General features: G+C 43.4%; 1 protein-coding gene across 1 annotated transcript in view; it reads right to left on the reverse strand.

Moving 5' to 3' along the window:
* Positions 1-13,228, reverse strand: part of DEK1 (calpain-type cysteine protease family) — an 86,086-nt gene that overhangs the window by 33,814 nt on the left and 39,044 nt on the right. Inside the window, exons 5-18 of the mRNA XM_087393623.1 lie at positions 11,736-11,866; positions 11,318-11,432; positions 10,166-11,159; positions 9,895-10,005; positions 9,714-9,772; positions 9,403-9,574; positions 8,317-8,590; positions 8,042-8,192; positions 7,763-7,874; positions 7,448-7,613; positions 7,177-7,247; positions 6,920-7,011; positions 6,673-6,835; positions 6,435-6,506 (exon numbers count right to left, since the gene is read on the reverse strand). Of these exons, the coding sequence (XP_087249749.1) occupies positions 6,435-6,506; positions 6,673-6,835; positions 6,920-7,011; positions 7,177-7,247; positions 7,448-7,613; positions 7,763-7,874; positions 8,042-8,192; positions 8,317-8,590; positions 9,403-9,574; positions 9,714-9,772; positions 9,895-10,005; positions 10,166-11,159; positions 11,318-11,432; positions 11,736-11,866 (2,683 nt within the window). The remainder of the gene's footprint in view (positions 1-6,434; positions 6,507-6,672; positions 6,836-6,919; positions 7,012-7,176; positions 7,248-7,447; positions 7,614-7,762; positions 7,875-8,041; positions 8,193-8,316; positions 8,591-9,402; positions 9,575-9,713; positions 9,773-9,894; positions 10,006-10,165; positions 11,160-11,317; positions 11,433-11,735; positions 11,867-13,228) is intronic.

Here is a 13,228-nt window from a genome sequence, read left to right on the forward strand (position 1 = left end):
GAAATTCTACACATGTTTTGTAGACTTTCGGAAGGCTTTCACACTATCCCACGATCCCACATGATCAGGAGACTACAAAAGATGCAGATCCCAGAGATGCTAATTTGGGGTGCGGTGGCTTATATGAGTCAGTCAAAGGCAGAGTACATGCTCCAAGTGGTTTATCGAATTAGGTTGAAAGCACGATTGGAGTGAAGCAGGTTGTCCAGCTTCACCGACCCTCTTCGGACTTTACATCAATGAGATTACATCATTCATAGACCGCCTAGGAGGCAAGGGATCACTATTGGTTGACCTCATGATACAAATGTTGCTATAGGTTGATGACACAGTCCTCATATCATCTTCACCGGAAGGGCTGCAGAGACATCTCGAGGCCTTAGAGGTGTTCTGCAGAGAAAGAGAGACTTGGCAGTCAAGACCAAGGTTATGGTCTTTAACACCTCACATGCAATGACTCATCGACTCAGCTTCACTTATTGTCGTGAGCCAGTGGAGATAGTGCAGTCGTACACATATCTGGGACAAGTCTTCACGGGACCCCTTTTCACGATGGCCCATGCAGCCCAGGCACGACTCACACAAGGGCGGAGTGCTTTGGCCCCACCAGAGAGACAGTGATTGCAGACACACTTCTAGGACCCACCAATGAAGAGCCGGCTCTTCGAGACACTAGTATGACTGACGGCCATGTATGCAGCACCCCTCTAGGGATGTTACCTACCGAAGACCGAGTGTAGGAAATTTGAGCGCCTACAAGTGATTATGGGGTCTAGGATGATTCGGAGTAAGCCCTCAGTTCCAAATGAGATAGTACAGACAGAGTTCGCCATGACTCCTCTCCAGGTTGATGCCACCTTTCAGAGAGTGACATTCATCCACAGAGTCTAGGACTTACCTCGATGGAGATTACCAAGACTGGCCCTGGAGTCGTCCAGACGACCAGCAGAGAGTGGAGCAGACACATGGTATGCACGGATATCCACATGGTTTACCAAGCATGGTATTCAAATGGACAGGCTCCCCCCTTTTCAGTACAGTATGGACGCACCCCCTGAGTCGATTCCATGAGACGAGATCGACCGTATCATACAGTTAGATCTTCTACAGCTCCATACATCTCGAACTGGGAAGGGGTGACCAGGAGCTCCCCACCAAGTCCCAGTTCTACCACGACCAATTCCTGAGAGTATCGGAGAAGGGATTCATCATCAGACCTCAGTATCTCAAGGACGGAGGAGTCCAGCATGCACTGAGGATTGCCATTGTAGAGATGCGTGTTTCATCTCATCTGTTGAGGATCAAGACAAGGAGAGCAATAGGCATACCCAGAGAGCAGCGGATCTGTATGCTATGCACACTAGGAGTGGGTGAGACAGAGGAGCATTTTCTATGTACCTGCCCAATCTATTATGAGATCAGGGGATGATACCATTGCCTCTACTAAGAGGGGAGCGGCTTCAGCCCACACTCACGACTGATCCACTTCCATGACCAAGTTTGCATTGGCCTATAGACCACAAGATAGAAGACAGCGGCATGTCACAGATTTCTATGCATCCAGGACACTATAGGGTGGAGAAGGAGGAGCTAGCTGATATGCGGCGGGCAATATGGATTGCCGAGAGAGGATTGCAAAGGCTACCCGTGACACGGAGAGCAACTAGAACACACTGGATTGAGGTCCGACCTATCACAGCTTTCCTCGAAGGAGACCACCTGAGACAAGGGGTCACTCTGACCATAGCTCAGTGGGTTCAGAGATCGAGGAGACCTCGTCCCCCTCCGCCATCATAGCGTAAGACAGCCAGACACACGCAGATCTGAGACATTTTCGCTGCTCATAGACGAGCCACCACAATGCCAACTTTCAGTTTCTGAGTTCTAGTCCCAATTCAAAGCTCCCTTACTACTTTAGATAGAACATGATATGACATGACATGATATCATATCATATCATATCATACGACATGTTTTGCATTTGATTTTGCTTGAGCTACTGACCTATTTATTTCAGTATAGCACTCAGCAAGGGCCTAAACATGCCCTTTGCACCAGTCCTTTGTGGCTTGTATGAGTTTTTTCCCTTTTTGGTGTTTTCCACACTTTGTCCCATGAGGCCATCCGCGGACATTAATCTCTCTCTCTTGTATATCTTGTATCTTGTACCATAGACCCGCGAGGTCTCCTAAAGATGTTAATCTCTCTCTCTCTCTCTCTCTCCCCCCCCCCCCCTCAAATAGCATTGGATATATGTTTTGGACTTGATTTTGCTTGAGCTATTAAGCTCTTTATTTCAGCATTCTACTAAGCGAGGGTCTTAGCGCCCTTTGCTCCAGCCCACTAAGGCTTGTATGGAATTTCCCTTTTGGGCTACTTTGCACTTTGTCCCATAAGCCTGTGAGGCCTCCTATGGACGTCTCTCTCTCTCTCTCTCTCTCTCTCTCTCTCTCTCAGATTGGGAAGATGGATGCAAGTCAAATACCACATGAAGAAATGGAGGCTAGAAAATGTTAGAAATCGACCAACAGAGGGTACGCACAGCAGAAGACAGATAGAATAGCCTAGAAGCTCACACAGTGTGTGTGGGGAGTGGAATCACAAACTTCTTAAACTTATGTGCATCAAATAGATGTGCAGACTCATCAATAGACAATAATCCAGCCAGATATAGAAGCTACCAAAAATATATATTTCCGTCCACAGCCCGCGTGCTGACACCTCGAGCATATGTAGACTTCTCCGTCCAGAGATCTCTGCTTCTTGCTGCCCTATAAGACAGCCAAGTCCCAGCCCTAGTAGAGCTCAGTCTCCAGCCTCTATTGCACTCTTCTGCCTCCTGGAAGTAGACCTGAAGATGTGTGCACTGCTGCTCCTGCTGCTCCCACAATTGCTGGTGTGCTGGATGTGTTATGAGGCTCCTAGCCTCTCCTTTTATAGGCCAAAAGGCCTTCTGAAATGACCGACTGGAACAGGCCTCCTGGCTGACTCAGTCTGTCCCAAAACCGCCCCCACCAAGTCCTATTGGGCTGTGGGCAGCTCTTCTTGGGCTGTGCGCCCTCTGCATTTATGTGGGGGCCAAACCCCCTTGTTTTGTGTGACTCCCTTCCAAGCCCCCCTATTTTGGGGCTGTGTGCTGGGCCTTGTGGCTGACCAGGCTGGCCGACCAGCCAGCCCCTTTGCCCTATAAAGGGCCATGAAAGTGTGCATGTATCAGGTGACCCAAGTCTTGTCTGCCTGCAAAAACTCCAGAAAAACCTAACTCATCTAGATCAATGTCAGGCAATATGATCAAGTAATGCTGAAAGTCAATTATCGATACCTCTGGTCTACAGTCCTAACATTGAAGTCTGCAGTCCTAACATTAAAGTCTCCAAAAAAAGAGAGCTTCCCCATGGCTCAAGGAATGAATGATGTTTGGGTATAGGACTATATATGGGGATGTCTCACCCTTCTCCCAAAGCTCCTTGGCAAAATGTGAGGTCTCTAGGGGAAAGTAGCAAACTGTGATGATCCAGATCCATATAAATATGGGTCTGTGAGTTGCTCCTCGACAGAGATCATCCTAGTGAGAAATACTCGTTATAAAATTGAGACGCCACCTGATGCCGGTGCTGCCCACTGCAGCCCTTCCCTTCCCTTGCCATCTGCTGTTGCCAGGCCCTCCACCATCGCTTCTTTGCTGCTGCTCTTTCGTCGCCTCGTGCCAGGCCAGATCCAAGGCTCGATGACCCACCATCTCTCCTGCACATCAGCTCCTTAGATGCACCCTCTGAAGCTCTGATTTTCTGTAAGGTGCTGCCCATGTGGCAGCCCCCTCTTACTTCCGCCAGAACGAGGAGTTACTTAACATCTTGTTTAGTAACAACTCTAAAGACAATTATATACCTAGATGAATCCAGGAACATTCCCAAACTCATCCTCTAAAACCACAACATAGTGCAGTTTCAATCTCATGATAGTCACTCACAAGGTTGAAAACCATAAACTCCATCATGCATAGCAGGGACTAGCTACTATGACATCCCCACTGACGTCATCAGCGCCCAACAATGGGTGTAGACCATAGTATAAAAATATGCTCTCACACATACAAATCCACACACCCACACATACTTGAGCATCCATTTATACAAAGTCTTCATACTGAGTTTCTGTCGGCACTCCGGAGGTGAAGGGCAGACTCAGCCATGATGAAGGCTAGCACTAAAGGAGAAGGCTAATCAAAAGGTAGTCCAAAATCTCTTCATTCAAGCTACAACTGGTTGTGAAGTCTATAAACATTTTCATTTTAGTCTCTCCCCAACGAGCATCTAAATCTAAATCTAGCTAGTAGGGCAACGCACCATTTAAGATAGAAAGAATTATCACAATACCAGCAGGCCGCAATTTGGACAAAAACCTCACAAGGTGAAATTTGCATGTCCGCTAATACGGCAGAAGCATATACCTAGATGAATCCAGGAACATTCCCAAACTCATCCTCTAAAAACACAACATAGCGCGATTTCAATCTCATGATAGTCACTCACAAGGTTGAAAACCATAAACTCCATCATGCATAGCAGGGACTAGCTACTATGACATCCCCACTGACGTCATCAGCGCCCAACAGTGGGTGTAGACAATAGTATAAAAATATGCTCTCACACATACAAATCCATACACCCACACATACTTGAGCATCCATTTATACAAAGTCTTCGTACTGAGTTTCTGTCGACTCCGGAGGTGAAGGGCAGACTCAGCCATGATGAAGGCTAGCACTAAAGGAGAAGGCTAATCAAAAGGTAGTCCAAAATCTCTTCATTCAAGCTACAACTGCTTGTGAAGTCTATAAACATTTTCATTTTAGTCTCTCCCCAACAAGCATCTAAATCTAAATCTAGCTGGTAGGGCAACGCACCATTTAAGATAGAAAGAATTATCACAATACCAGCAGGCCGCAACTTGGACGAAAACTTCACAAGGTGAAATTTGCATGTCCACTAATACGGCAGAAGCATATACCTAGATGAATCCAGGAACATTCCCAAACTCATCCTCTAAAAACACAACATAGTGCAGTTTCAATCTCATGATAGTCACTCACAAGGTTGAAAACCATAAACTCCATCATGCATAGCAGGGACTAGCTACTATGACATCCCCATTGATGTCATCAGCGCCCAACAGTGGGTGTAGACCATAGTATAAAAATATGCTCTCACACATACAAATCCATACACCCACACATACTTGAGCATCCATTTATACAAAGTCTTCGTACTGAGTTTCTGTCGGCACTCCGAAGGTGAAGGGCAGACTCAGCCATGATGAAGGCTAGCACTAAAGGAGAAGGCTAATCAAAAGGTAGTCCAAAATCTCTTCATTCAAGCTACAACTGCTTGTGAAGTCTATAAACATTTTCATTTTAGTCTCTCCCCAACGAGCGAATAGGATCTAAATCTAGCTGGTAGGGCAACGCACCATTTAAGATAGAAAGAATTATCACAATACCAGCAGGCCACAACTCTAAAGACAATTGGTGGAAGTCTCTTAAGCGATGGATTTCTCCCCCTACATCGCACCACCCTTTGGCACTCCTATGCATGTACACTCTACAACATTCCTCACTAGCTGGTCCCTTACCTCTCTCATCTAACCTGCCCCGCCTCCTATGCATTGTTTTCACCACTGGTGACATCAAACACACAACCTTGACATTACGTAATGGCCGATCCAAAGGTCACGAGGGACTGTGTACTAAATACATTGCATACAAACTAAGTACCCTAACCCCGCTCTTCAACTAGCATATATTTCATACGATCAACTAGAGGCCTAAGTTGAACTAGAATTTCTAAATGCTCAATCTAACCTAGCATCCTCTTAGGGATCACTTGTGGTGGTATGGGATGGCATAAAAATTTGTTAGGAGTTATTTAGGGAATGTCAAATGAACTTCTAGAATATAAGGACTTTGGACTGACGTCAATATTCAATCATTGCTGGCATATATGTTAAGCAGATCCTGTTGAAGAGAGAATTGCCAGCCCAAAGATAAGGATATCCTACTCCATTTATGAGGACATAAGTATCTTGAGGGGAGGAAGTATGTTACATCCATAGCTAGCCATGGGTTGCAAGAAGCCAATCCTAGGGGGGGGACCTAAAGGACGAGGCTATGAGCCTAGGGTGGACGATCCAAGGGCTAAGGTTTAGAAATACCATCTAGATGATTAGAGGTCTAAGGGGTAATAAGCATTCCTGATATATAAATGGACACAATATGCCAGGTGAAGAAAACTTCCACATCAGCCTGACGACAGTTTGGCAGAACCTTTCATATAATGTGTCTTCTAAAGAATCAGAAGAGAATTTGACAAGTTATTTACCATGCAGTGCTACCAACCTGATAAAAATGGCAGGGCAGATAAATAAAAGACACCAACCTTAGTTGCTGAACGTGATAGAGCCTGGACAACTGTCTCCTTACTTAAAAATTGCACAGCATCCTCCACAATCTGCTTGGAAAACGTTGTATCTTTAGTATATGAAACTTAGTTTCATGGCTTTCATGTATATTTCTATATCAAGACTACGATAAGTTGAGTCAGAAATGTACATATGTTCTAAAAAACAAGCATATGATTGCATACATAAACAGAAATTGAACCGACCCAGTCTCACCTTTAAGGTTAGAGATGGGCGAGAAACTGCAAATCCAAAAGCAACGACTAGCGTGATTGCAGAGGCAGCAGCTCCCGCAAAGGGTGGATACATCTCCAGACTTGCCAGTACACCCCAACCAGCTGTTGCTACTGCAACCCCATACAAGACTAGGAAAGCAGCACTGGTTTTACAAAACAAAATCCAATCAGCAGATACGGTGTAAACTGGTTCTAAAAAATTTTGTTATTCTTCATCATCTCCTTACCTAACATTTTTGGCAGAGTCTGCATGCGCATCATATACATATACAGGAAGAACACGAGGTGAGTATACTACCACAGGTGGTGATAACAAGACCTGCAATGAGAATCAGCCTAGCTCTTAGGCCTTTCATAATCAACGAAGCACATTACCATTATTTGAAACCTACTAGGCTAATACCCAAATCCTGTCATAAAGCACACTTTAATATTCTTGAAGAAACAGACTTATGGAATGAAAGAAAAACAGATACTGACTTACCGTTAAGGCTCGTCCAGCGAGAAGAAACAAAAAAGAAAAGTAACCTACTGATGCTCCGACAAAAGGCTCATCTGCAAGAAACAAGGCAAGTTATATCCATTCACAAATTCTCAGATATAACAAATTTCAAAAAGAATTCCCAGTCTGACATGTTGTGTGGACATTTGAATTCTATCCTAGACTGATTCAGCAGACTCTCTACATTTGAAGACAAAATTGCAACTCAAAGACTTCAAAAACTTGATTGATCCAAACTTAGTATACTACTTACTTGCTAGAAGGCCCACAAGAAAAGCTGCTAGGGCCAGTACAAATGCGGCAAGGCAGACAAGAAGCATTTCTGCTCTTGTTAAATAAAAATTGTGGGATGCCCAATAATGAATCACACTTATCGCCAAGACCACTAACAAAAGGAACAAAAGAAATGCCACACCAACCTGGAAAGATCCAGAAAAATGTGTAAGGCATTGCACAACTAACATTTTCCTAAAACAAAATTTTTAGCTCCCCCCTATTCCAAAAAGTTTGGCAACCTTCAGGAAGAGGCCTAAAATAAGACATTTGACAAATGGATCTTTTAACTTACCATCCATGGATCAATAGTAGCTATCAGTGCAGAGATTGCACCAAGAAGAAGAAACAGTCCAAATCCAAGAAAAACATATACTCCACGAGAGAGTTGCCACCCTTCGTCCTTCCTGTAAGAAATAGAATGTCAGTGATCAGCATTTAAAAAAGGAAAACAATCCTATGTTTCACACTGTTGGACTACTTTACACACATAGAAACAGAAAATGGAAGCTCGCCTTGCGACTTTTTAAAAGAGAGGACACACTATTTGTATGCATGCAATAAGAAAACTTACCACTTGTACAGACCACAACAAAGTGATAGCAGTGCTGGAATGCAAATCAGTGGTAAAAGAGCAGCTAGAAAATCTGCATTCACTGGAACTTGATCCTCTCGCAAATGGACAATGAACACATATGACAGACCACAAAAGACAACCAGAACAACTGCACAAGCAAAGGCATGTCAATCTTTTGAAGAAGGGCACAGGCAAATCATTATCTTTTCACCTCTCATGTTTGATCCACGCAAAAAATATCTAAGACCAGAAGTGTAGAACAAGAGACAAACCTATAAATATTCCAACACATATTGCCGATGATAACGAGAACCGATAAGTTGCAAACCAGGATACTACAGGTAAGGCACCAGTGATGATTAGTGCAAAAGCTGACGCTATTGCCCATCCAATATACGTAGAGGAACTATAGGGAGAGGTGACAGTGTTCAGCTCCCAGCTCAACCCGCGGTACGGTAAATCTTCTAGAGGTTTGCAGGAGATAATTGTACCAAGAGCCAGTATGCAAACCATCAAAAGACACGTACAAATTGCAATTTTAATCCCCTGCATATGAACATACAAAAGAGAAAAAAACAATCAAAACAAACAATGGAGGTTCCCTACAGCTAAGTTTGGGAAATTTAGGTCAAGCAGAAATCAGAATCAACACATGCATTAAGCTTGAGCAACAAGAGCTCTTATCACGCATATCAAACTACATATATACATTTGTAAGACTAGAATATATCCAATAGTACAAATTCAGATTTGTGTTGCTCTAAAGTCCAAACATTCTACAAAGAATATAAAAGAGAAAACAAAGAGAAGAAAAATGAGGTAACAAAAATTTTAGAAAAACAAAAGGTAGACATACTTAGCAAGCAAAGCAACGCTTATGTCGTCAAGCATACGCAGTTATACTGGGTTTCTAAAGACCCACGGAGTCTCTTGGGCAAGCCCAATGCTTACTAAAATACGTCCCAAAAAAAACAAAACAAAACAAAAGAGAAAGATAACAAGAAATAAAGAAGAAAGGAAGAAGGTGACTGAGCAAAACAAACAAACAAACAAATTAAAAAACCCCAAAATTTTTAATATCAAACTACATATTTGTAATACAAACAAACAAAAAGTTAAGAATTCGGATAAGAAGTTGTTATCGGTTAACTTGAAGATTTCCTTAGAAACAATGGAACCAACCTTACTTGCAAAAGACTCATGAAGTTTTGACCAAAATAAACATGGCTAGCAAATATAAGCTTAAAAGGCAATGTCATCTCCAAGCTGGACATTATGGGAATCAAGATTCTTCCATATACAAGAAGCAAGTGATCGTGCATAGATATACTAAACTCCTTCCACATTAAAGTAGTTACCTCCTTTGATTTCAAGCAGCTCTGGGGATTGGATGACGAGGCAACCATTCCATCATAAGCATAAGCCACATAAAAACGGTAGCCATTTCTCACCCAAATGGGTATCATGACAGCCAAACAGCCCACCATTACAGGGACGGTTATTGACAGACCCAGAAGGATTGATGACTTGCTGCACCATTGCAACATAAGCATAAGCTACATATCTCCAACAAATTTAGTACTAATCCAATTCAGGTGGGCCTGCTTGTTCGCAGACCAGAACTGTTCGATTGGCAATGAAACCACATTCTAACCATCATCATGCTTACCTGAGAAAGGAGAGCAATAGGCCCACAGAAGTACTTGACATCCATGCAACAAGGCCAAACTATCAGTCAAAACAAAAAAAAGCAGTCCATCAGAATGGCCACAAACAATTTCAAATATAATGAAACTCCACCTTCAAACATTGTCCATCTAAGTAGCTTAAGCTTATGAAATTGTACTTACCTTGCATGCTCGAAATGAAAGAACCATATTTTCACTCTTCAGAGCTTGGAAAAAAGCAATAATTGAGCAAACCACAGGAGAAAGCAGCAATGCTGAGATTCCAAACTCAATCTGTCAAACCCAAGGCTACAAAGTCAATCCCAAATCATGTAATTCGCAGTGTGTGGAAATTTTTGACCCAGCATCTTTTACAACAAAGCTCTAGTTTCTAATCTAGCGTTTTAAAAAGTATGTAGACATGCTCAAATTATCAAGGCCAAACCCAACTGACTTGTTCATGTGTAGCGTTAAGAACTGCCACAGTCTTTGGGCGAAAAATGGCTACAGTCACCAGTTCAGCAACAAAGATCAGACTAAAAATGCTCCAAGCACGCTCTGGTGTACCAGCAAAGAGGATGCATACACTTTGGAACTTGTGCATCCATTTCTCTCGACACTTCCTTCTTAGCTCTTCAGATGCAGAAACAATTTCCGCAGCTGGGTTCTCCAAATGGGATGACTGCGTAGCTACTACTTCCGTATTGTCCCTATGATCCCTGTCAGCATCAAGACTAGCTCTCTGCAATAATGCCAGCAATGGAGGATGGATGCCAGTCTCCTCATACATCATTGCAAAGTTTGGATCAAGACCTTTATCCTGAAACAGCATTGTCAACTCTTGTTCTCCTTGTCTTATCCTGTGCCTTCGCATAGTTGGCATACCAAGCTCACTTGCAAATGTCAGATTTCCATCCATGTTATGTGGTTCAACAGGAGTTCCACAAGAAGCACTAGAATCACAATTTTGACTCTCCCAACAATGAGCTGCCCCATGAAGCACAGACCTGCTGGTGTCCAGCCCAATCTTTTCCACGTGCCTTTCACAATAAGGCATCCCAGCATCCGAGTCTAGTACAGTTGAAGGTCGAGAGCTTGTGTGTAAAGCCACACTCGGTCTACCACTATCCAAGCTTCGGGCACTATTCAGACCTTCATGAGCTTCATCCACTCCATTTCCAGCACCACCCTGAGTGACTGCATGCCACAGGCCGATTTGGCCACGATCAACACTGCTGCTACGCTTAGCACTCGAAGCACGACCTTCAGAGAAACTAGAACAACTACCAGATCCCTTTCTACGAAAACCTTCTCTTAAACGAACTCTAGCATTTTCTAAGTAAGTTCTCCTTGCGGCTGCTGCATTAGATGCAGAAAAATGCCTAGTAACAGCTGCCCCTAAAAGGACAGAAGCAACCACTGCATAGCTTATGCAATGGCCCAGGTACCTGCCAAAAAGTAGTTCAAATCATCGATGGCAGATAAACTGAGGGATTGGAAGACTAAAACGAGTAGATTGTTGGACTTCCTTTTGACAAGAAAGCTGTATCAGAGCATTTCTTTGCAAGATTTTCAAACTGACTCTAGAAAAAAAGGTATCACATACCAGTAATGAACGCCAAAGCAAATGAGAAACACTCGATATGCTCCAGCAAGAAACAGAGCTACCACTCGGCTTCTCAGCAGCTCGAATCCAAACAAGCAAGCCCCAATGTTCGAATCTGCAGACAGAATATGACAACGCAAATCCAGCTATTTCTGATAATATTTTTCCTTGACAAGAGTAAGGAACCAAAACTTCAACAGTCCAAACCAAGTAACGAGAGTTGATTGGATGTGATATCAAAAAGCCAAGCAGCCTCTCTGTTTGAGCAACTAGTCCTAATTCATGAACAATAATTAAAGCTATCCCCCCCCCGCCCCCTGGGATGGGGACAAAGGAGACTAATGATAGCCAAATGCTGTGCTACAATAAACAAGCACTATTTTGAAGAAGTACAAGTAACCAGTAATTAAATCTTTACCAAGTATGATGACTGCAACAGAGGTAATGCCTCCCAACCACCGAGCCCTTTGGGCAGTGAAACCATATAATGTTGAATATGCAACGAGTGTAGCTACTGATCCCAAATACAGCAGTACGGGATGAACAGCCCTGCAGCATCACTCTTTTTGTCAACTTGAGCAGCATATTAAAAAACCATCCAATCAAAATACTATCAAACTACCTGCTGTATATCACCAATTCACTTGGTAAATACATCCATGAGAAGAGCATGACAGATATTTCCAATCATACTGGAAGGTCCATGCTTCATAACGTGCAAGTAATCAAAGAATGTGCTGCATGATACATCGCATAAATCAAGCATCAGCAAACTCGTAGCATTTACACTACCAGGAGGAAATACACAACCGCAGGACTCCATCAACCAGCTCCTTTCTAAAGCTTCTGCCATTTTTAGCATCCCTCAATACAGCATCACATTTGTTTAAACTTCAAAAGCCGGATTCCATCATTGGGCTCTATTCCCAGATTTCAACCATATGAAATGGCCCTCGATAAATCCATGGATAAAACCTATTGTCCTAAAGTAGGTTGTGACACTTGCGGACTAGGTATGCTTCACTCTAGAATAGCATCTATACAATAGAAGAATTTTTTCCAATCCACTCTCAGGTTGCCTACACAAAGCAGAAAGTTCTCTGACACAACACCTCAAACATACAATAAAATTATCGTTGACAGCTCTCCGTGGAGTTCAACCTCTATTCTTTAATACATGGTCTCTTTGTCCCATAGATCTTTCCCAGTGGTGTAATATCATACCATCTCCCTCTCTCTATCTCACACACTCCGGGACAAGTTATGGCAGTTTCCCAGTCAAATAGCACGGACCAGCAGCCCCCAAGGAGATGGCATAGCCGCAAGAGACACTACAGACCCCCCAGCATGTAAATGCATAGATGAGGCTTGGGGATCTTCCCTCCCTGTTTAACAGACAAGAGACACAGCCAACAAGGGGTGATAGAGAACACAGCGGACCGCACAGCTTGACCAATGTCAGCTCTCTATCACGGGTTTCATGCCCCCGCCACACCAATCATCTCTCTCTGCTCCATTCTCAACCACCCAATGGACTTGGTTCCTCAGAGAGCATACAGAGAGCCGCCACAATGATACCACACTACAGATCTTTCCTTCTCTCCATTGGTTCATAAATTTAGTACTTGTGTTTGTATGTCTTGGGTGTAGATGCCCGCTTAGTGGCTCCACCCATTCAGTTCATTGTATCTGGTTCTTTCAGTCTCATAGACCTCACTCTCTCTCATAGACCTCTCTCTCTCTCTCACACATCGACACCCCCTCCTAGTATTGACACTCTCGTTGGCTTCCACTCAAAGAGTTTTTTCTCCCTTTCATGTACTGACGCCGTTATGGTCAGGATTATGGATTCTTGATTTTGTATGTTGATGCCCATTTAGTGGCTCCACCCATCAGTTCATTGTATCAGCT

This window comes from Dipteris shenzhenensis, chromosome 22 (assembly GCF_047967505.1).
Source record: "Dipteris shenzhenensis isolate YYH24624 ecotype China chromosome 22, Dip_SZ_1.0, whole genome shotgun sequence".
Taxonomy (NCBI): Eukaryota; Viridiplantae; Streptophyta; class Polypodiopsida; order Gleicheniales; family Dipteridaceae; genus Dipteris; species Dipteris shenzhenensis.